The following is a 23,816-nucleotide window of genomic DNA, read 5'->3' as shown; positions in this document are numbered from 1 at the left end:
CCTTCCAGAATAGTGTTTGGTTCTACCAAGGGCACCATATAAGGCTGACAGCTGGGGGAGGGGAAGGCATAGTGGAGGGAAGGCCTCCAAGTTTGGCAGCTCCAGGTGGCATGTGACATATGTATTGCCCCCTCCTCTTCACTGGAGGACTTGCCATTGGCCCTTAAAAAATGGATGCAAACTCAGTTTTCCCCAGGAAGGGCAAAGTATGTGTTGTCCTTGTTTTACAGCTGTGGGGGCAGAAAGCAGGCATCCCAGTGAGGCGCATCGGTGCGTGGAGCTGTGGTCCAAGAAGAAGAATAAAGCCCAGTCCCTGCTTCTACGGTACCATATTCACGTCAGGGGCTTGACCACTGATGAAATGCCACCAACTACCGACAGTAGTTGAGATTAGGCCTTACCTAAAGATACATATAGATTGAAAGTCAGGGGATGGAAATAAGATATTCCATGCAAATAAGAATCAAAAGAAAGTGGGAGTAGCAATAATCATGTGAGACAAATAGACTTTAAAAACTTACAAGAGATAAGGAAGTATGGGAGGGAGGGTTTGGGGGAGAATGGATACATGCATATGTATACCTGAGTCCCTTCACTATTCAGCTGAAACTACCACAATATTGTTAATTGACTGTACTCGAATACAACATAAAAAGTTTAAAAAAAAGAAATAAAGAAGGTGAGACATCACTTTACCAACAAAGGTCCATATAGTCAAAGCTATGATTTTTCCAGTAGTCATGTATGGATGTGAGAGTTGGACCATAGAGAAGGCTGAGTGCCAAAGAATTGATGCTTTTGAATTGTGGTGCTGGAGAAGACTCTTGAGATCAAACCTGTCAATCCTAAAGAAGATCAACCCTGAAAAATCAGTGGAAGGACTGATGCTGAAGCTGAAACTTCAATACTTCGGCCACCTGATGCGAAGAGCCGACATATTGGAAGAGACCCTGATGCTGAGAAAGACTGAAGGCAGGAAGAGAAGCGGGCAACAGAGGATGAGATGGTTGGATGGCCTTACCGACACAATGGACATGAATTTGAGCAAACTCCAGGAGATAGTGAAGGAAAGGGAAGCCTGGCTTGCTGCAGTCCATGGGGCCACAAAGAATTGGACTCGACTTAGCGACTGAACACAACCGTCACATGCAGGGGAGCTTGGGGAGAGGTGGGGGTGGGAAGAAACCAGAGGGACGAGTAAGAAAAGCTTCATGGAGATGGGTATAACGGGCTTGAAGGTTGAGACCAATTCCCAGTTCAGAGCGGGGGGATGGGGGTGGGGACACGGCATGAGGAAGCACTGAGATATAAAGGCACAAAGCTGGTCCAGCAGCGTGGGGGCAAACCATTGGTTCTTGAGAGAAGAGTCCTGCAAGGGAGAAGCAGGTTGGAGTCAGACAGCAAATGGCCTTGGATGACAGGGTAAAGTGTAAAAGGAGCCATTGAAGTTTATTGAATTTAAGAATGAAAACACCAGTGTTTTAGAAAGATGAAGACTAAAATCTATGCAGGAAAAGCAAATTACATTTCAACCTGGACAAGCTTCCCAAGAGCACAATGTAAGTTCTGCCTATGTGGTTGACATCTCTGGGTACTAAAGATTGTGAAGGTTGGAGCTCAAGGAAGGCAGCATGGTCCATGTGGCCCCCACATCTGAAAAGATAAGACAAAAACCGAGGGGATCATGGCAAGTGATCTATTAACTTCTGGGTGACAGTGGAAGTCCTGGGAACCATGCAGGACTGCCAGCTCTGCTGAGGTTTGATCTGATGAATATTAGAAAATTCTTATCAATCTTGCTTATTTTTAAAAAGGTGCCTCAATTAATTCTCTAGTTTGCAAGAATTTTCTCAGCATGCTCTCGTGACCAGAACTGTGCGTACACCTTCTTTCTCTGATCTTTTCCCCTAAGACTCAAGTAGTGTCTATTCTCTCTCTCTCAGTTAGTTCATGTGATCCCCCCGGAACTAGAGGCCCAAAGAGATTGGGAGCCAAGTTTTCAATAGGCAGGAGGCTATTCCTTGCTGTTCCTTGCTGTACCATCAGAGCACAGGAGCTGGCTGACTGGAAACAGACTGAGCTTGTCCATATCCTGGAGTTTTAGTAGACTCTTAAAGTGTGTGCTTTAGGATAAGTCCAGCCAAGCCGTTTTTCAGGACTGCATGGCTATACGCTTCCAAGTTTTTCTCTTTATTTCTAGGGGAACTACAGCACCACTGTGAAGCGGAACCAAGTCCTGCACTGGAGCTGGGAATCTGAGCTCCCTTTGGAATGTGCCATACACTTTGTAAGAATGAGGACTATGGTGGACGATGCCAGGATTCCTGCACCCAGGTTCTGGAGTAACTGGAGTTCATGGGAGAAAGCAGATGGTAAGAAGTGAGGCTATAAAAGAGTGAGGGGGTTTCCTATCTAATATTTCTTGGGGATCAGTAGTCAAATGGTAGAAGTCCTTGTTGAGGAACTCCAGGTAGACACCAGCATTACTTATATTTGGCTCCTCCTGGATCTAAAAATCATGAATGTGAGATTGCCGCTGGGAGATAGAGGTCTCAGGATTTTAATATTCTTGCCTGGAAAATTCCATGGACAGAGGAACCTGGCAGGCTACAGTCCACGGGGTCCACAAAGAGTCGGACATGACTGAGCATATACGCATTGGACCCAAAAAGCATGGATGTGAAACTTGCCACTGGGAGACAGACAGAGGTCTGAGGATTTTCCCTCTGAATTTATTCGTTGAGATAATTATGCAAATTCAGACAATGTAGGATTCATTTTCCATATGTGTGAAGTATGTATATTATAGAATGCTAAGTGCACAAAGCAAAATATAAATTGTACATGTATTTTTATTAGAACAACACAAAATGTGTATATAACCAGAGCAGAATTTGGGAAGCTTTTTCCATCACGGACAAGATAGGAAATATTTTAGGTTTTACAACCCTACATTCTCTATCGGGGCTATTCAACTCCACCATTGTAGCATGGGAACTGTCATAGGCAGTGTGTAAATGAATGGTTGTGTTCCAATAAAACTCTATTTACAAAAAGCAGATGGTGGCTGGAATTGGCCCACGGGCCATAGCTTGCCAACCCCTAATGTAGAGACAAGGGAGGGAAATATGGAAAACTGGAAGTAATTCTTCATTTGAGTAATGAATTCATGGGTAATTGTGTTTTAAATATCTCTTAATTTTGGTTATTTTGTTGCAATTAAAATTTAGCATTCTTCACAATTTCGTATGCTTCATCTAAGCTATAGGTTAGCTGTAAAGCACTGGCATCTGATGCTCTCAACTATATACCTTGATAGGTTATCTGAAATTCCTACCAAGAGAACCATTCCTTAGCTAAGTATTTATGCAAGTTTAACTCAGACCGATAACACTTTAACCCACAAGAGACCCAATGATTAGTTTAATACTAATAGAATAAAATCTGCTTCCTAGTTGCTGCTTTCAACACTATGTGTATTTAGTTGTCACATCTCCCCTAGGAAATGCGTATAATTCTCATCCCTTTTTCACAGATGAGGAAGTGGAGGCCCAAATAGCTTTAAAAAAAAAAAAAATTAAGGTCATCCAGCCACTAAGTGGTGGAGCCAGTATTCTAACCTGGAAAATCTAGCTCCATGGGCCATGCTCTTAACCATCACATCCTATTGCTGAGAGGCACACTTAGAGAAAAAGAAAAAAAGAGAGAGATTAAAAAGATAGTAACAGAAACAGAAAGAACAAGATTATTAGCAACTTTGGTACAATAGACGAGGTTTCTCAAAATTGTAACCTCCACACTGACCCCAAAATTGATAGGAAAGCTGATTATGCCTGTAAAATTTTTATTAAATTATACTTGATTTATAATATCATGTAAATTTCAGGTGAATAGCACAGTGATTCCGTTATACATTTATATGTATTTTTATCAGATTCTTTTCCCTTATAGGCTGTTCCCTGTGTATACTAGGTCTTTGTTGATTATCTGGTTTATACACAGTAATGTTTATATGTTAACTTGAAACTCCTAATTTATCCACTCCCTGGACTCTTCTCTCTCCTTCGGTATCCATGTGTTGTTGTTTCGTTTTGTTTGCTGTGTCTGTGAGTCTGTTTTGGAAATACGTTCATTTGTGTCTTTATTTTTTCTTTTAGAGTCACGTATAAGTGATATCATACGTTATTTGTCTTTGTCTGGCTTTCTGCACTTAGTGTGATACTCTCTGCTGCTGCTGCTGCTAAGTCGCTTCAGTCATGTCCGACCTCGTGAACAGCAGCCCACCAGGCTCCCCTGTCCATGGAATTCTCCAGGCAAGGATACTGGAGTGGGTTGCCATTTCCTTCTCCAGTGATACTCTCTAGGTCCATCCATGTTGTGTAGATGGCATTACTTCATTCTTTTTTATGGCTGAGTAAAATTATATATATATATATATATATATATATATATATATATATATATATATATGCACATACCACATTTTCTTTATCCATCTCTCTGTTGATGGATATTTAGGTTGGTTCCATGCCTTGGTATTTGTAAATAGGCCTACAGGGATCTTTTCAAATTGTGGATTTCTCTAGGTATATGCCCAGGAGTGGGATTGCAGGATCATATAGTAGCTCTATTTTTAGTTTTTTAAGGAATCTCCATATAGTTCTCTATAGTGGCCACACCACAGTGTTGGAGGGCTCCTATTTCTCCACACCCTCTCAGCATTTATTATTTGTAACTTTTTAATGATGGCCATTCTGACTGGTGTGAGGTGATACCTCATTGTAGTTTTTTTTCTTTTGCATTGTAGTTTTGATTTGCATTTTTCTAATAATTGGTGATGTTGAGCATCTTTTCATGTGCTTTTTTGCCATCTGTTTGTCTTTGGAGAAATGTCTATTTAGTTCTTCTGTCCATTTTTGATTGTCTTATTTGTTTTTTCATATTGAGCCATATGAACTATTTGTATATTTTGGAAATTAATCTCTTGTGGTTTCATCATTTGCAAATATTTTCTCCTGTTCTGTAGCTTGCCTTTTTCTTTTGTTTATGGTGTTCTTTGCTGTGTAAAAGCTTTTAAGTTTAATTGAGTCCATTTGTTTATTTTTACTTCCATTACTCTAGGAGGCTGATCCAGAAAGATATTGCTGTGATTTATGTCAAAGTGTGTCTTGCCAATGTTTTCCTCTAGGAATTTTAGAGTATCTGGTCTTCACTTAGGTCTTTAATCCATCGTGAGTTTATTTGTGTGTATGGTGTTAGTTCAGTCGCTCAGTCATGTCCAACTCTTTGTGATCCCATGGACTACAGCACGCAAGGCCTCCCTGTCCATCACCAACTCCCAGAGTTTATGCAAACTGATGTCCATTGAGTCAGTGATGCCACCCAACCATCTCATCCTCTGTTGTCCCCTTCTCCTCCTGCCTTCAATCTTTCCCAGCATCAGGGTCTTTTCAAATGAGTCAGCTCTCCGCATCAGGTGACCAAAGTACTGGAGTTTCAACTTCAGGATCAGTCCTTCCAATGAATATTCAGGACTGATTTCCTTTAGGATAGACTGCTTGGATCTCCTTGCTGTCCAAGACTCTCAAGAGTCTTCTCCAACACCACAGTTCAAAAGCATCAATTCTTTGGTGCTCACCTTTCTTTATAGTCCAACTCTCAGATCCAAAAATGACTACTGGAAAAACCATAGCTTTAACTAGATGGACCTTTGTTGGCAAAGTAATGTCTCTGCTTTTTAATACACTGTCTAGGTTGGTCATAACTTTCCTTCCAAGGAGCAAGCATCTTTAATTTCACGCCTGCAGTCACCATTTGCAGTGATTTAGGAGCCCTAAGAAATAAAGTCTCTGACTGTTTCCACTGTTTCCCCATCTATTTGCCATGAAGTGATGGGACCAGATGCCATGATCTTCATTTTCTGAATGTTGAGTTTTAAGCCAATTTTTTCACTCTTCTCTTTCACTTTCATCAAGAGGCTCTTTAGTTCTTCTTCACTTTCTGCCTTAAGTGTGGTGTCATCTGCATATCTGAGGTTATTGATATTTCTCCAGCAATATTGATTGCAGTTTTTGCTATATCCAGCCTAGCATTTCTTCTGATGTACTCTGCATATAAGTTAAATAAGCAGGGTGACAGTATACAGCCTTGATGTGTTCCTTTCCTGATTTGGAACCAGTCTGTTGTTCCATGTCCAGTTCTAACTGTTGCTTCCTAACCTGCGTACAGATTTCTCAAGAGGCAGGTCAGGTGCTCTGGTATTCCCATCTCTTTCAGAATTTTCCACAGTTTATTGTGATCCAAACAGTCAAAGGCTTTGGCGTAGTTAATAAAGCAGATGTTTTTCTGGAACTCTTGCTGTTTCAGTGATCCAACAAATGTTGGTAGTTTGATCCCTGGTTCCTCTGCCTTTTCTAAATCCAGCTTGAACATCTGGAAATTCATGGTTCAAGTACTGTTGAAGCCTGGCTTGGAGAATTTTGAGCATTACATTACTAGTGTGTGAGATGAGTGCAATTGTGCAGTAGTTTGAGCATTCTTTGGCATTGGCTTTCTTTGGGATTGGAATGAAAACTGACCATTTCCAGTCCTGTGGCCACTGCTGAGTTTTCCAAATTTGCTGACATATTGAGTGCAGCACTTTCATAGCATCATCTTCCAGGATTTGAAATAGCTCAACTGGAATTCCATCACCTCCACTAGCTTTGTTCATGGTGATGCTTCCTAAGGCCCACTTGACTTCACATTCCAGGATGTCTGGCTCTAGGTGAGTGATCACACCATTGTGATTATCTGGGTCATGAAAATCTTTTTTGTATAGTTCTTTGGTATATTCTTGCCACCTCTTCTTAATATCTTCTGCTTCTGTTAGGTCCATACCATTTCTGTCCTTTATTGTGCCCATCTTTGCATGAAAATTTCTATTGATGTTTCTAATTTCTTGAAGAGATCTCTAGTCTTTCCCATTATGTTGTTTTCCTCTATTTCTTTGCATTGTTCACTTAGGAAGTCTTTCTTATCTCTCCTTGCTATTCTTTGGAACTCTGCATTCAAATGGGTATATCTTTCCTTTTCTCCTTTGCCTTTCACTTCTCTTCTTTTCTCAACTATTTGTAAGTCCTCCTTAGACAACCATTTTTCCCTTTTGCATTTCTTTTCCTTGGGGATGGTCTTGATCACTGCTTCCTGTATGGTATCCTGAACCTCCGCTCATAGTTCTTCAGGCCCTCTGGTTTTCAGCTCTAGCCCCTTGAATCTATTTGTCATTTCCACTGTATAGTCATAAGGGATTTGATTTAGGTCATACCTGAATGGGCCAGTAGTTTTCCCTACTTTCTTCAATTTAAGTGTGAATTTGGCAATAAGGAGTTCATGATCTGAGCCACAGTCAGCTCCCAGTCTTATTTTTGCTGGCTGTGTAGAGCTTCTCCATCTTTGACTGCAAAAAATATAATCAGTCTGATCTCAGTAATGACCATCTGGTGATGTCCATGTGTAAAGTCTTCTCTTGTGTTGATTGAAGAGGGTGTTTTCTATGACCAGTGTGTTCTCTTGGCAAAACTCTGTTAGCCTTTGCCCTGCTTCATTCTGTACTCCAAGGCCAAATTTGCCCATTACTCCAGGTATCGGTTGACTTCTTACTTTTGCATTCCAGGCTCCTGTAATGAAAAGGACATCTTTTTTGGGGGGTATTCTAGAAGGTCTTATAGGTCTCCATAGAACTGTTCAACTTCAGCTTCTTCAGCATTTTTGGTTGGGGCACAGACTTGGATTACTGTGATATTGAATGGTTTGTGTTGGAAATGAACAGAGATCATTCTGTCATTTTTGAGATTGCATCCAAGTACTGCATTGTAGACTCTTTTGTTGACTGTGATGGCTACTCCATTTCTTCTAAGGAATTCCTGCCACAGTAGTAGATATGATGGTCATCTGAGTTAAATTCACCCATTCCAGTCCATTTTAGTTTGCTGATTCCTAAAATCTCAGTGTTCACTCTTGCCATCTCCTGTTTGACCACTTCCAAATTGCCTTGATCCATGGACCTAACATTCCAGGTTCTATGCAATATTGCTCTTAACAGCATCAGACTCTACTTCCATCACCAGTCCCATCCACAACTGGGTGTCGTTTTTGCTTTGGCTCCATCCCTTCATTCTTTCTGGAGTTAGTTCTCCACTCTTCTCCAGTAGCATACTGGGCACCTACTGACCCAGGGAGTTCATCTTTCAGTGTTCTTGTTGTCTTTTCATACTGTTCTGGGGACTGGGGAAACAGACACAGTCAGAAACTTGTACGCACTAGGACCTGGGAGAAAGGCGCAGTGACTCCACAAGAGACTGACCCAGACTTGCCCGTGAGTGTCCAGGAGTCTCTGGCAGAGGCGTGGGTCAGCACTGGCCTGCTGCAGGCTTCTGTAGCAGTGCCTGCGTGGGACCTTTTGGAGGAGGTCACCATTATCTTCACTACCTCCACCGTAGTCTGACCTCAGGTCAAGTAACAGGGACAGAACACAGCCCTGCTCTTCAATAGAAAATTGTATTAAAGATATACTGAGCATGGCCCCACCCATCAGAACAAGTTTCCCCCTTGGTCAGTCTCTCCCATCGGGAAGCTTCCATAAGCCTCTTATCCTTCTCCATCAGAGTACAGACAGATTGAAAACCACAATCACAGAAAACTAACCAATCTGATCACATGGACCAAAGCCTTGTCTAACTCAATGAAACTATGAGCCAGGCCATGTAAGGCCATCCACAATGGATGGGTCATGGTGGAGAGTTCTAACAAAATGTGATCCACTAGAGAAGGGAATGGCAAACCACTTCAGTATTCTTGCCTTGAGAACCCCATTAACAGTATGAAAACAGTATGAATGGTGTTAGAGAATGTTCTAATTTCATTGTTTTACATGTAGCTGTCCAGTTTTCTCAGTACTGTTTATTGAAGAGACTGTTTTTTCTCTATTGTATTTTCTTGCCTCCTTTGTCATAGATTAATTGACCACAGGTGAGTGGATTTATTGCTGGGCTTTTGATCCTGTTCCATTGATCTGTGTTTCTGGTTTTGTGCCAGTGACATACTGTGCTAATTACTATGGCTTTGTAGTATAATCTGAAGGCAGGGAGCCTGTTTCTTCCAGCTCCTCTTTTCTGTCTTAAGACTGCTCTGGCTACTCAGGGTCTTTTGTGTTTCCACACAAATTTTTTTGTTCTAATTCTGTGAAAGATGCCGTTGGTAATTTTATAGGTATTGGATCTGTAGAGTGCCTTGGGTAGTGTGGTCATTTTGACAATATTGATTCTTCCAATCTCAGAACAGGGTGTATCTTTTCATCTGCTCCTGTCTTCTTCTATTTCTTTTAAGGCTGATTATTCCTAATCCCCAAAGCACTGGCTGTCAACTGGTTGCACATAGAATCACCTGGGGACCTTAAAATCCTACCCCTCAGGCCACTGCACTTGGGTGACCTCAGTGATGGCAGTTTTAGAGCTCTGGTGGGCCAGAAGCCAAACTGGAGGGCATGAAGTGATGAGGGGGTGATGACAGCTTAGTGATAAACAGAGGCAGCTCCTTGAGGAGTGGAGGAGCGCGTGGAGAGGAGGTAGGATACAGGCATGGAGGATGATGAGTGGGATATACAGGAAGAAGACAGAAGTGAAAGGAGATACTTGGGTGACTGGCATCTGAGAAGCTGGAAGATGAGTGATTTTCAGGACGATTTAGAGCTTATGAGGGACACGTGGCTTGGGAGCTGGGAAGAAGCTGGTGGGTGTGAATGTGGTTTTGCCACTTGCAGGGTGAGTGAACTTGAGGTCAGTCCTGCCTGTCCCATTGCTGTAAGGTGAGAAGGATGACAAGAGAGAAAATACATAAGCACTGAACATGGGACCTCCTACATGGCTAGCATCAGTAGAGAGCAGCTGCTGCTGTCCTGGAAACCAGCCGATCACTGGCAATAATAGGGTCATTCACAGGACCACAGGGCGACAGTCACTGTGCTGTCTCAGCAGTGGAAGCCGGAGCAGTGATGTTCCCGTAACGATAAGAGTGATGGTACACAGCACTTTTTTGCACACAACAAAGTTTATAGATTATTAGGTTCTTATTTTCTCCAGGAGGTAGAAGAAGCTAAGGTTATCTGTTGAGAGTGAGACAGAAGGGGACTGGTTTGAATATGAGCCCAAGCCTCACTGAGCTGTCTTCTTTTATCTTGCAGCCCAGAATTCACTTGGAGATCATCCATTGTACGTTTTCCCTAAAGATAAGCTGGTGGAAGAGGGCTCCGATGTCACCATTTGTTACATTTCTAGGAACCATCAAGATAACATATCCTGTTATCTGGAAGATGAACTGACATATGGAAAACAACTTGATCAAAATGTATGGGCATTCGAGCTGAAGAACGTTTCTTTCCATAGGAAAACTGGGACCAATTTCTATTGTAAGGGCCAAGGTGTTCCAGAGGGCGTCGTTCTTTTTGTCTCAAGTGAGTGGACCCATTCTCTGTGACCCCCTCTTCCCATTTCCCGTGGAAGAGATCAAATCTTCTTTCCCAGAAGAAAGATTTCTACTTGTGGCCTCAGTTGACTTTTGTTTTCCAAGCCTGCTAGGAGAGTCTCTGTCAAAGATATTCTGAAGCCATACTTGTCGGATTTCCTGTTGCTTTCTTGAGCTTACTGGAATTTTATTCCTAGAAAATTGAGTGATAAAAAGGAGAAAGTTCAGGTCATGACCTGAACCACTGAGAAAATATCCTGTTTTGTGTGAGCCATGCTGGAATGACCACAGGATGGCGGGGCGGGGCGGGGAGGAGAGAGGCTGCAGGCTGGATGGCCCTAGAGAGGCAGCCAAGGTCGTGGTCGGAAGACCTGGGTTTGAATCTTCTTCCCGTGGCTGGGTGCTCCATCTTGGCCAAGTTTCCCCCTCTGTGAGCTGGTCTAGTAATGGTTGTTGTGAGGATCACAGGAACACGGGCAGGGCTGTATGATCAATAGCCACACAGGACTTCAGCAGATGAGGCCTTTACTGCCCTTAACTGGGTGGTGAAGGGGAGAGGAGGCAGCTTGTACTTCTCTCGTCGATCTGTGTATGTTCCCCCTCCCCGAGCTGCCGTGGCCTCCTGTGTTGTCTTGCAGCCTCCGCCCTCCCCCTCACAGTGGGGTAGCACGTGCCTCCCCTCCCTCCCTGCTTTCCCTGCCACAGGCCATCTCCAGTCTCCTGGATGCTTGCTCACCCATACTCCTTTGTGTGTCCTCTGAGAACAGCAGTGCCTTGGGGACTTGGAGATGCCGCACGTACGTTCCTTAGAACTCTCAGCCTTCAGCTGCTGAAGTTAGCAGGTTCCCCAGATCTGGCTTCCTGGCCTCCCCCCAGCCCAGGCTCTCGAAGCCACAGCATCCAACACGAAACACCAGGCAACACTGACTCCATTCACTCATCACTTGGCCCATTTTGTCTGCGTTGTCGCCAGACTGCTGCATGCTCACTGGCCAGCTCTGGGGCCAGCAGTGCAGACCTCATACAGTCACTCCCGCTGTCCCTGGTGACATCCCAGCAAAGCACCAGGGAAGGAAGGAGAAGGGGCCAAGGTGAGGTACCCGAATGTGACTTTCTGGAGCTGCTGATGCGCTGGCCTCTGTTGAAGTAAACTTTTCAGTGTTCAGAGCAACTCTGTGGCCTCAGATCCCAAAGAGAGCTTTCCATTTCATTTGTGTTTCAACAACGGGCTTCTGCTCAGCGTTTCATCTGCCTTTTCTTTGTATGGACAGAAGTGCTTGAAGAGCCCAAGGACTTTTCTTGTGAAACCCGGGACCTGAAGACTGTGACCTGTACCTGGGATCCCGGGAGTGACACTGGCTTGATTCAACTGCCTTCCTACACTCTATTTGATTCGTAAGTGAGCTCTGGTTACGTTAGTGACAGATTCTCCCTTGTTTGAGGTGCTTGTGACAACATATCAACAATTTTCAACAAATATTTTCAGACAACCTTGCCAGGGTCAGGAAGAAACCCTTAAGGGATCACAGGTATATAATACTTTCTATCCAAGTTTGGTGAAAGGAAAATGGAGCATAAAAATAATAAGACCATTAGTTGTGAATCTTGATGTGAAATAACTCCATCTGGTGATCTGGATCTACCAAATTTCTAACTTTTTAAGAGTACCCAAAGTAGTAAACTAAGGAAAGTTTCCACAACCCCCGAGGGGAAGTCAGCAATTCATCCTTACGTATTTAAGCACATAAATCAAGTTTTTTGAAACAGTGTTTTCATCGTCAGTATTTGCTGGTGATGGATCGATGCTGTTGTGTGGAACATAGTTTGAAAACCACTGAACGTGTCCCCCAAGGGATTCAGGGACACACATCTGTGTTGACAAAAGTGTAAACCCTGAAATTGTTGTGTGTGTGTGTGTTTTTTTTAAGATTTTCCGGGAAAAAGACACTTTGTAAACACAGAAACCGGTGTGATTGGCAAGTAACTCAAGACTCACAAGAAGTGTATAACTTTACACTCGTGGCTGAAAACTACTTTAGAAAAAGAAGTGTCAGTATTCTTTTTAACCTGATCCATGGAGGTGAGACTTGAGTGTAGCTCGCTGTGGTCACTGGCATAGCTTTGTTTGACACACTGTGTGATCGAGTCAATGTACTGGAGATTTCTGCCTAGTTCACAGCCTAAGCGAAAGTCTTAGTTTGTAACTACTGTTCACGCCACGCTTCTCCTCATGGGTGCATGCATGGCCCGTGGTCCCCATTATTTGTTTGTGTTGATAGTGTAATGAATGCCAAGGAGCTTACCTCCAGTTCAGACTAGAAATCTAACAATGACTTACGTCATCTCCCGTCCCACTGCCCCCGTCCCGCTCCTTCCACTGCGGAAATGACACATTTATTTTGTGTGTGCTTGTGGATATATTCTCATTTCTTATGAAATCCTGTTTTTATTTTGTTTTAATGCATACCGGAGACATTAAGCTATATGTAATAATCCTAGTAATTGTTTTTATATAGAATTAAATTGCTAACACTTACTCATATTATCCAGGGGTGTTGTAGTCCATTTATTTTCACTGCCATAAAGTATTTCATTGTGTAAATACAGTATTTCATTCGTACATCTCCTTTGATGGGTTTTCAGATTGTCTCAAGGTTTATGCTCTTGGATACAGTGTTAATAAGAGCATTTTGATATATATATATATCTCCAGTAAACACCTATAATTTTTTTTTTGAGCATATACCTATACCTAAGAGTAGAATTGATGAGGACTCAGAAAATGTAAATGTTCAACTTATAAGATAATGCCAAATTCATTTCCAAAGTGGTTGTAGCAGTGTATTCTCTCCAAATCGGTGTTGTTGTCCTTTTCATTTTTGCCAGTTGAGTGAATGGAAAGTGGTATTTTGTGATGGTTCTAATCTGCACATCTCTGAAGCTGCGTGTCTCTGTCTGTGTTTTGATTATACCCCCTCCTCTTTTATGAAATGCAGAATCTTCAATCATGCTATTCATTTATTCTGGAATGCTTGTCCTTCTTTTACGTTCTTAATTCTACACATCATTTAGATTTCATTCAATTATCACTTCAGTCAGTCAGCTAACTACAGGGCGATGCCAATCCAGCAGGCACTTCGGATCCAGCTGTGAACAGGATTGAGTAATTGCCCCTAAGGAGTATATGTGCTAGTGTGTGCTGGGGGAGAGGGTGGAGAGGGGAGTGTGGAGACACGCAGTAAATATATAAACAAGTTAATAGCGCAACTCCAAGCATTGCTAAGTCCTGTGAAGAAGATAAATTGAGGTAGGAGGGTAGAGAATGCCTGGGGTGCTGCTTCAGCTGGGATAAGGGCGCTGAAGGGTAGGGAGGCAGGAGACCTCTAGGGCATTGGGAGCAAACGGAATGGATTAGAAAAGGTCTCGGGATGGGAGCAGGCTCTGGGTGTTTCAGGGACGGAAAGAAGGTCCTGTGTCTCTCCTGTGAGAGAAAGGAGATTGGAGTGGTGGGCAATGGCCAGGTCACACAGCAGCTCTGGAAGGGGGTAAGATGGAAGGTGTTTTTATTTCAGATATTCAATGATATTTTTCAGTTCTAAAATTTCCATTTAATTCCTTTTAAAAAACTGTTTTTTCTCCACTTAGAGGTGTTTTCCTTCTATTCATTTCAGGCACCTTTACTTTCACCTCATGGGTCTGTTTTAAAGTCTTTATCTAATCGTTGTAGCTTCAAGGGAATCATCCTGATGCATGCGTTGGTATCTGTTGACTGACTTTTCCCTTTGAAATTGGTGGCATTTTCTGTTTTTTGGTTTTGTTTTGTATGTCAAATGATTTTGGATTGTATTCTTGCCATTGTTAAAGTTACTTTGGTTAGACTCGGGATTCTGTTATCTTCTCTTTGATGGGCCACTTCTCCAAGTTTCAACTCCCCTTACGTTCTTCCCTGCTTTTGTTTAATTTTAAGAGTCCTCAGTTTCTTTTTATATTTTTTTCTAATATAATCAATGAGAAAGAAAGGCTGTAGTTGGCTTACTCTATCTTAGCTGCAAGTCTGGTTTTATTTGTCATTTTCTCAAAAATAAGCAAAAATACTTATTGGGTAAAACATTGAAAAAATGAAGTGCCTATTTACCAAAGTCTTTTTGGATCTATGCTTGAGTTTTTTCTTTATTTTTTAATTTATTTTGGCAGTTCATCCCTTGGCTCCCTATAACTTATTCCCTAAAAGTGTCAGTGCTACAAATGTCACCATGACCTGGAAGGTATCCTCCATAGGACACAATTCTGCACTTTTGTGTCAGCTTCAGCTCCTTGGTGAAGGAAAAGTGATACAAGTAAGAGCTTAACTTTCTATTTTCAAAAATTTCTTTATGTCTAAACAGAGACTAGTGCATATAAAATCTCCTGAAATTTTTATTTCTGTGTGGGTTCAAATGGAAGGGATCATCTGTTTACAAGGAGGAATGTTACTCAGCCACTAAAAGGAATGAAAGTGGGTCATTTGCAGATACATGGATGAACCAGTCTGTCATACAGAGTGAAGTGAGTCAGAAATGGGAAAACAATGATCATATATGAATGCATAATGTGGAATCTAGAAAATGGTACAGATGAACCTATTTCCAAGGCAGAAATAGAGATGCAGACATAGAGAATGGACTTGCGAACATGGGAGTGAGGGGAAGGAGGAGTGGAATGCTTTGGGAGACTGGGATTGACGTATATACCCTACCATGGATTAGGTTGGTGCAAAAGTAATCACGGTTTTGCATTGTTGAATTTTACTGTTTGATATGAGAATACCTTCTTAAATAAATGTGGTTATGATATGCATCATTTTAATGTGCCCTTCTCACTTTATGTTTTTTGCTAATGGCTTATGACTTGCTATTTATTTTATATTTATTTTAGACTAGGGAAATGATGTTAGACAAAAAGCAAATTCAAGCGATTTTCTTATTATAGTTCAAAATGAGCCATAAATCAGCAGAGGCAGCTTGCAACATCAGCAACATATTTGGCCCAGGAACTGCTAATGAGGCTATAGCACAGCAGTGGTTCAAGAAGTTTTGCAAAGGAGACAAGAGCCTTGAAGATGAGGAGTGCAGTGACTGGCCATTGGAAATTGTCAACGACCAATTGAGAGGATCGTTTTCCAACAACAGGAGAAGTTGCCAAAGAGCTCAGTGCTGACCATTCTGTGGTAATTCAATATTTGAAGCAAATTGGAAAAGTGAAAAATCTCCATAAGTGGGTGCCTCATTAACTGACCAGAAATCACAAAAATCATCATTTTAAAGTGCTGTCATTTCTTATTTTATGCAAAAACAGTTAACCATTTCTTGATTGGAGTTTGATGTGTGATGAAAAGTGGATTTTATATGACAACTGGTGATGACCAGCTCAGTGGTTGGACCTAGAAGAAGGTTCAAAGCCCTTCCCAAAGCCACGCTTGCACCAAGAAAAGGTCTTGGTCACTGTCTGATGGTCTGCTGCCTGGCTGATCCACTATAGCTTTCTGAATCCTGGCAAAACCATTACATCTGAGAAGTATGCTCAGCGAATCAATGAGATGCACTAAAAACTGCAATTCCTGGCACTGGTCAACAGGACAGTCCCAGTTCTTCTGCACGACAATGTCTGAATGGACATTGCACAGCCAGTGCTTCAAAAGTTGAATGAATTGGGCTTTGAAGCTTTGCCTCATGCACTGTTCACCTGACCTTTCACCAACCAACTACCACTTCTTCAAGCATCTCAACAATGTTTTGCAGAGAAAATGCTTCCACAACCAGCAGGAGGCAGAAAATGCTTTCCAAGAGTTTGATGAATCCCAAAGCACAGATTTTACACTACAGGAATAAACCAACTTATTTCTTAATGGTAAAAATGTGTGGATTGTAATGGTTCCTGTTTTGCCTAACAAATATGTGTTTGAGCCTAGTTATAATGATTTAAAATTCACGGTCCGAAACCACAATTACTTCTTCACCAACCTATATCAAATGACTAGTGAGAAGCTGCTATATATCACAGAAAGCTCAGCTCGGAGCTCTGTGATAACCAAGAAGGGTGGGATGATATGAGGTGGGAGGGAGGTCCAAGAGGGAGGGGATATATATGTGTGTGTGTGTGTCTATATATATATATATATAATGTATATATATATAGATGATTCATTTCGTTGTACAGCAGAAACTAACACAACATTGTAAAGTGATTCTATTCCAATTAAAAAAACAAAGGTCCAGGAAATTAATCATAAACCTCTAGAATTTAGAGATATTTTTCCTCAAAGAACTAGCTGTACTCCAGGTCTAGACGTTCCGTGTGTGATTGGCTGTACAATAAAGTGTGCTCACTGGTACTTCTGTCGTCTTCCTCCTCATTTCATCTTTTTTTTTATTTTAAATCAAGCAACACAACATCTCCGTCAGAGTGAATGGTGAGTACCTCTTAAGTGAGCTGAAGCCGGACACAGAATATATGGCCCGTGTACGCTGCGCTTATGCCGACCACTTCTGGAAATGGAGTGAATTGATTAGCCAAAACTTCACCACAGCTGAAGCTGGTACGTTTGGCTCCCTGACATCCCAGGAATCTAAATTGACTGAGAGGAGATGGGTGGACTTCCCTGAGAACTTCTGCTTGTACCAAAACTCAGGGGAAAGTATTACAGTAGAGGCTGAGTACCATCTTAAAAAAAAAAAAAAAAGTGAATTTAATGCCTAACGGAGTGTGGGTGGGAAGACATCTACCTCAGACATTTATTTGCCATCCAGGTTATTTCTACTGAACATCTTCTCTGGGATCTTTAGTTTTCCAAAATGGTTTCTAAGCTCCCGGTATTGCTGGATTCCTGTTGAAACTGGGGCTCTGTAAATAAGTATGAACTTTTCATTCAGGCGTGGAGACAAACAGTAGCATTTTTCCTGAGGAAAGCACTGATCTCATAGAAAACAGCCGTGGGCTGTGTTTGGAAAGGTAGTATCTGGAAGCTTAATCATCATTGTTAAGCCGTTCATTCCAGCGACAGCAAACTGGGAGCTTTCTCATGACGCTCTCAGAGGTTGTTTCGTCAATAATGACTAAACAGAGAGTTTTCCTCCCAAATAACTACATTTTAGACCACAAGTATTGCTCAGGAGATGAGATGGCCCAGCCCTGCATTCATCTCCTTCCAATGCCACATAATAGTCCTGCCATCACCCGGCTTACGCATGAGGCAGCCTGGGCCCCTGGACTGGGGAGATGCGCCAGCTTGCACTTAATGAGCAGCAGACGTAACAACAGTAACCGGAGCACAGAGTGTTTCGTATGTGCCAGACGCAGCTCCAAGGGTTCCCAGTGTTTTCCTCAAATCCTCCCAGCGCCGTGCAGCAGGTCCTGTTGTCTCCTCACTCAGTGGATGAGGCCTGGGAGGCACAGGGAGGATGAGGAGTTTCACAGGCCCCTGAGTCAGGACTGCGGCTGACACCCAGGCCAGCTGACTCCAGAGCTTCCCCCTCACCCAGACTGCCTGGTGTGTCTCTCGGGGTGTTATTACAGCCTGGAGAGCTTGTGGACTCAAATCCAGGCTGTTTTACTGCCTAAGGAAGGATTGTGTATATTTATTTGATTCCATCTTGTTATTCATGTCTGCAGGCTGTGGAGTTTTTTTTTTCTGTTTCAGCCTGGAAGGGACATTTTAAAGTGTTCTGACTGAGGTGGTAGAGAGGGCAGTGCATGAAAATCCACACCTGGGCTGGTCACCAGAGGTGCTCAGTAGCCTCTTCCCCTCGTCAGCCCCTCCAGGAGTCCAGTCATTTTTTTCTAGTCGTATAGAGCCCCCAAGAATCCTTGGAGCAGAGAGCCCCGTTCCTGATGGTAATGTGGTGTATTCCTCAGCTGTGGGCTTCCCAGGTGGCTCAGTGGGTAAAGAATCCTCCTGCAATGCAGGAGACACAGGAGATATGAGTTCAGTCCCCAGGTCAGAAAGATCCTCTGGAGAAGGACATGGCAACCCACTCCAGCATTCTTGCCTGGAGAATCCCATGGGCAGTGGAGCCTGGCGGGCTACAGTCTATAGGGTCACAAAGAGACACAACTGAAGCAACTGAGCAAAGACGATTTGCCTTATCCTAATAGTTTATACTTTAATATTGCTTTGCTTTGGGATTATTTTTTTGGAAGTGTATTCCAAAATTATACCTAAAACTTAGTGGAAAGAAAAAAACTTTGCATTTTTTTTAGCATTTTTGGTAATTAGTTTATTTTAGATTATAATATCATAAGTCTGAAAATGCTTAACTTTGCTTTTGCACAGTTAAAATCAGTTGAATCTGCTGATGATGAACCTATACTTTTTCAACTCTGATAAACACTTTGCTCAATGCTGGCAGAGTTGATGTTTATATGTATTATAATCCTACTTAAGCAGAATCACGGTGAGCAGAGATAAATGACCCCATGGGGAGATACTGTAGTGACATAAATATGGGGCACCACCAGCTGTACTGCTGTTCTCTTCTCATGCAGGTGGTCATGTACAAACCAGCAGTGGAAGATTCTGCACTGAGCTGGAGGTCTCATATGGCGCTTGAGTTTTTCAATATGTTTTATACTTAACATTGGCTTCTCTGATGGCCTGTTTAGCAAATTGAAATCTGCCTCTTAATAGATTTTAAAAATATATGGCTACCTTCATGTTGTGGCTAGAAAGTGCTAGCAACTACAGGGAAAAAAAAAAGGAGTCTCTTAAATTTCAGAGATTTCCTTGGTGGCTCAGATGGTAAAGAATCTGCCTGTAATACAGGAGACCTGAGTTCAATCCTTGGGTCAGGAAGATCCTCTGGAGAAGGGAATGGCAACCCACTCTGGTATTCTTGCCTGGAGAGTCCCATGGACAGATGAGCCTGGCGGGCTATTATCCATGGGGTTGCAAAGATTTTAAAGATATACGGTCACCTTCATGTTGAATAGAAAGTGTTAGCAACTGTATGAAAAAAAATTTTCATTTTTTAAAAAAATTCAGTTGTTGGGGACCATAAACTATATTTTCATAAAGCAGAGAATTAAAATTTTGTTATGTTGCAAAACAGTGTTCTTCTTGTGCAGAGATACGTTGAATCAAGTCATAAATCACTGATTTATGTGCCATAGTTTAGTGGCAAGAATGACAAGAAGGCAAGGTCTTCTAGAACAGAGTGGGGAGAGGCATATGGGGGAGGTTTGCAGCCGGTGCCCCAAGGGCCCACACAGAGGGAGTTGCCCCAGGCTCAGGCCAGGAACTGGGGGACAGGCGTGCATGGGAAGGAGGGGGACAAGGAAGGGATCCCAGGCTCTGACCACAGCCAGGGGCCAGCCAGTGTGCAATCAGGAGAACTGGGCTCCACTTAAGGGTGTCCAACTGCAGCCTCCACCAGAGGGGCAACGAAGTAGCAATGGTTTGCTGTGCCTAGAAATTCCAGAAATGGGAAATTTGCCTAACTAATCTAGCATTGGACTGATGCAGGACTCTTGCCTAACTAACCACCTAGCATTGGACCGATGCAGGGTTCCAAAATTCCTTGGTGGCTTCTAGAAGCTCTGAGGCTTGAGTTTCACAAAGGCTCCCATGTCACTTCCCGTTCCGATGTAGCAGCCCTTTTGTAAAGCACCTACTGAGTGCCTGCCGCTTGTGAGAGTGAACAGTGTGCCACGGCCAAGTGTGTAGACATCACAGAGAGTGAAAAGCCAAGACGCAGGCCTCAGGTCAGACTGGCTGTGGTCACTTTGCTGACCGAACTAGAGGAAGGTTGAAAGTATTGTTCTACGTCCATGTTGTGACCCAGGAGCTTTCCTTTGGTTGATTTCAGCTCCATCGGAGGCGCCCGATGTCTGGAGAGATGTGACGTTTGTGTCAGGACATCCAACGGTGACCTTGTTCTGGAAGGTAAGAGGCCAGAGGTTTAGAAAGACATTTTTGCTTGTCATTTGCTTTTCACCAAGATTAGATACTGATGTAGTCTTTCGATTGGGAGGGCTCTTCCCAGGAATCCTGTAGAATTTCTGACCTGGTCGGGGAATCCCCACTCCGCATCCATACCCCTAAAACTGGACCAGGGCCTTCTTCCTCGGCAGCCTCTTGCCTTGCCCAGGTAGCTGGTTCTGGTTCTGATGGTTAGAACTGCATCTCCTAACTTCCCCGCAGGCCTGCCCCTAACATCTGCAGGGCCCAGGGCATGAGGAGAAGCAGAGAAATATATACCATATTTTAAAGTTATGAATATTTATATTTGAAAGTTATAAGTCAAGCTTAAAGATTGTAGCAGAAGTCAATCTAGTCCTTCTATGTTGACTAACCTGCCTCCATGACAACGTGGAAGGCCTGTTTTGTGTTGAGGAGGTGGTGGTGGTGATGTAGTCGCAAAGTCATAGCCGACTCTTTTTGATCCCATGGACTGTAGTTCACCAGGCTCCTCTGTCCATGGGATTTCCCAGGCAAGAATACTGGCTATGCTGTGCTGTGCTTAGTCACCCAGTCGTGTTCGACTTTGTGACCCCATGGACTGGAGCCCACAAGGCTCCTCTGTCCTTGGGGATTCTCCAGGCAAGAATACTGGAGTGGGTTGCCATTCCCTCCTCCAGGGGATCTTCCCAACCCAGGGATCCAACCCAGGTCCCCCACATTGCAGGTGGATTCTTTACCATCTGAGCCATCAAGGAAGCCCCACTCAGAGCTCTTGAATTCCTCAGTGTCTAGTGCTAAAGCGTGGCCATGCTGGGGAGCTGGTCCCCAGCCAGAGCCCACCCCACTTTACTTCCCACCTCCACTCTGGGCCTCCCCATCGGGGGGCTTGTTCACACACCTGTGGATGCGCCAGTCTATACAGGTGGGTTCTGTCCACACCCAGAGCCAACAGCTGCCCCAGCCTGATCTCAGGTCTGGGGGTGCACCATCTGGCTGGGGGTTGAGGCCTTGGGAGTGGGCTTAGGGTTGTGTGGACAGAGAATTCTCTACAACCTGGAGGATCATCTGAAAGAGGGACCGTGGGCCCTGGGTCTGGGGAAGCACTGCTTGGGGGCAAGGGGTGACACAGCTGGTGGAGGGAGGCATTCCAGGAGCCCAGCCCCCTCCTGTCTGGGGTTACTCCTGTCTTCCCTGCTCTGTACTCACTGTGGTGGCGGTGGTTTAGTTGCTAAGTCATGTCCGACTCTTGCAACCCCATGGACTGCAGCCTGCCAGGCTCCTTTGTCCATGGGATTTCCTAGGAAAGAGTAGTGAAGTGGATAGCTATTTCCTCCTCCGGGGGATCTTTCCAACCCAGGGATCAAACCAGCATCTCCTGCATTGCAGGCGGAATCTTTACCAACTGAGTCCATACTCACCAAGTGTGTTTTAATCCAGGCTAAATAATCCCCTTCCTCTCGATTCCTTAATTGGTCACCCTTTGGACATGATATGCTCTTAAACTCACCCCCAAATGATCCTATTCTCTACTCAATTTTAGTTAAAGTAGAATGTCTGATTTCAAGTGTGGTTTATTTAGGTTATTTTCTCTCTTAAACTGTTTAAATTTGCTGTGTGTGTGTGTGTGTGTGTATAAGGCAATCAAAGGAGAGAAAAGATGAGAAAGCAATCAAGCAAATTCTTATTCAGAGGGAAGCCCGTGTTGAAATGATTGTCAATATTTGTTTTCAGCCTCTATCAAAAGTGCATACCAATGGGAAGATCCTGTTCTATAATGTAGTTGTAGAAAATCTTGATGAACCATCCAGTTTAGAGGTCCTCTCTGTCCCTGCTCCGGCCAACAGCACAAAAGTAACCCTCAATCAGAGTTCTTACCAGATCTATGTCACGGCTCACAACAGTGTGGGCCCTTCTCCAGCTTCTGCAGTTGCCATTTCTGGACATCCTGAAAATGGTGAGTTTCTTTGGTTTTGTTTTTCTTCACTAGGAAAATGTTGATGGTGTTATTTGGTAGATACGAATAAATTGGAAAGAGTAGTTTGGAGAGACAAAAGATGCAGCTGCCAAACTGTCTGTCATTTTCTTTGGGTCCAGGCATGTTGGCAGGTTTCTGGGACAGTCCTCCTCGGTGTGGGAAGATTTCAGCCATGGCTCAGGACATTTCCCTTCCAGGGATTCTTCCACTGATTTGGGAAGTTATCTCAAATTTTATTCAAATAAATGCAACACAAACAAACAGTCCTAACAGAGTTAGAGTTGGTATGAGCGTGCTTTGTGGCTTATGGAATATGAGTTGCATTTCTTATATGGCAAAATATTTTGTCAATTTTGGCCACAAGGAGAACTAGCATCATCTTTCTAAAAGGGCTTTGCCAAAGCTGTGGAATAAACGATGATAACTGTCCAAACACTTAGCCTGTGAAAGTCCAAACAAGGTGGAAATGACCTTACATGTACAGTCAATAATGGTGTTATTTTCCTTCCTGGGAGAGCTATGAAAGGAAGTTGGTTTCACTAACCCCACCCCCAGTGGTACAGACACTCAGACACTGCACACTTGGGAAGCACCTCACAGACATCCTAAATTGATTTGTGAACCTTGCAATAACGTCACCCTTCAGTTACTGCTATAAAAATTGTCAGACCCTGCTTATGGGGCTATGTCAGGTCGCTTTATACCTTTTATTCAAATTAGGCTTACATTTAGGTTAAATGGGCTAGATTGGAGGGTGTTATTATTTTTATCTTATTTATTTTGGTTAAGAACCATCCAGTGTGTCAAGTAAGAAAAAGAAATTGGGATTGTGCCGCAGAAGAAAAACTAAGGAGTTACTTGACATAATCTTTGCTTTTGAAGAACTGTATCAGAGAAGGAAGTGAATGGTTGTATTCTGTCTTTATTAGGAACAGAACAGGAAAGGTGGGCATTTCATTCACTCCTCGGGGAGCTGATAGATAAACTCTACCTCCAGGGAGGCTCAGCTCAAACAACTCTGCTAAACACTCTTCTCTGTTTTGGGGTCATCCCCATCTGGCGGTTCCCACCCTGTCTTCCTTCCTCATGCCCTGCCTTCAGAACCCACTCCGTCCCCTTGTGAGGCTCTATCCAGCCTTCCGATATGGTCCACATTCTTATGTCTCTAGAGTGGATAAAGGCACTGATGTGCTATGAGACAGGCCAAGGATGTTCAGCCAATTCATGCTAAAGTGTGAATGACTGAAAAGAAAAGATTCCCTTTTCTTTGCTTCTCCCCTCACTTCTCCAGACATATTTGCAAGGTTAGAGAAGCAGCTTTGGAGAGTTATGCTTTAAGTTTGGGGTGAAATTATAGTCATTATGAATAAGTGGAAAATGTCAGCTTCAACATGAAAGAGATTTGGG

The 23,816-nt window shown here is 43.2% G+C and overlaps 1 protein-coding gene across 1 annotated transcript in view; it reads left to right on the top strand.

The window, feature by feature from the left end:
* The window catches only part of OSMR (oncostatin M receptor), a 64,954-nt gene that overhangs the window by 30,662 nt on the left and 10,476 nt on the right, over nt 1-23,816 (top strand). The window contains exons 4-11 of the mRNA XM_018065635.1: nt 2,201-2,372; nt 10,220-10,489; nt 11,772-11,895; nt 12,429-12,580; nt 14,695-14,837; nt 16,921-17,074; nt 20,340-20,416; nt 22,166-22,388. Coding sequence (XP_017921124.1) covers nt 2,201-2,372; nt 10,220-10,489; nt 11,772-11,895; nt 12,429-12,580; nt 14,695-14,837; nt 16,921-17,074; nt 20,340-20,416; nt 22,166-22,388 — 1,315 coding nt within the window. The remainder of the gene's footprint in view (nt 1-2,200; nt 2,373-10,219; nt 10,490-11,771; nt 11,896-12,428; nt 12,581-14,694; nt 14,838-16,920; nt 17,075-20,339; nt 20,417-22,165; nt 22,389-23,816) is intronic.

This window comes from Capra hircus, chromosome 20, assembly GCF_001704415.2.
Source record: "Capra hircus breed San Clemente chromosome 20, ASM170441v1, whole genome shotgun sequence".
Taxonomy (NCBI): domain Eukaryota; kingdom Metazoa; phylum Chordata; class Mammalia; order Artiodactyla; family Bovidae; genus Capra; species Capra hircus.
This window is presented reverse-complemented; position numbering and strand designations above follow the sequence as displayed.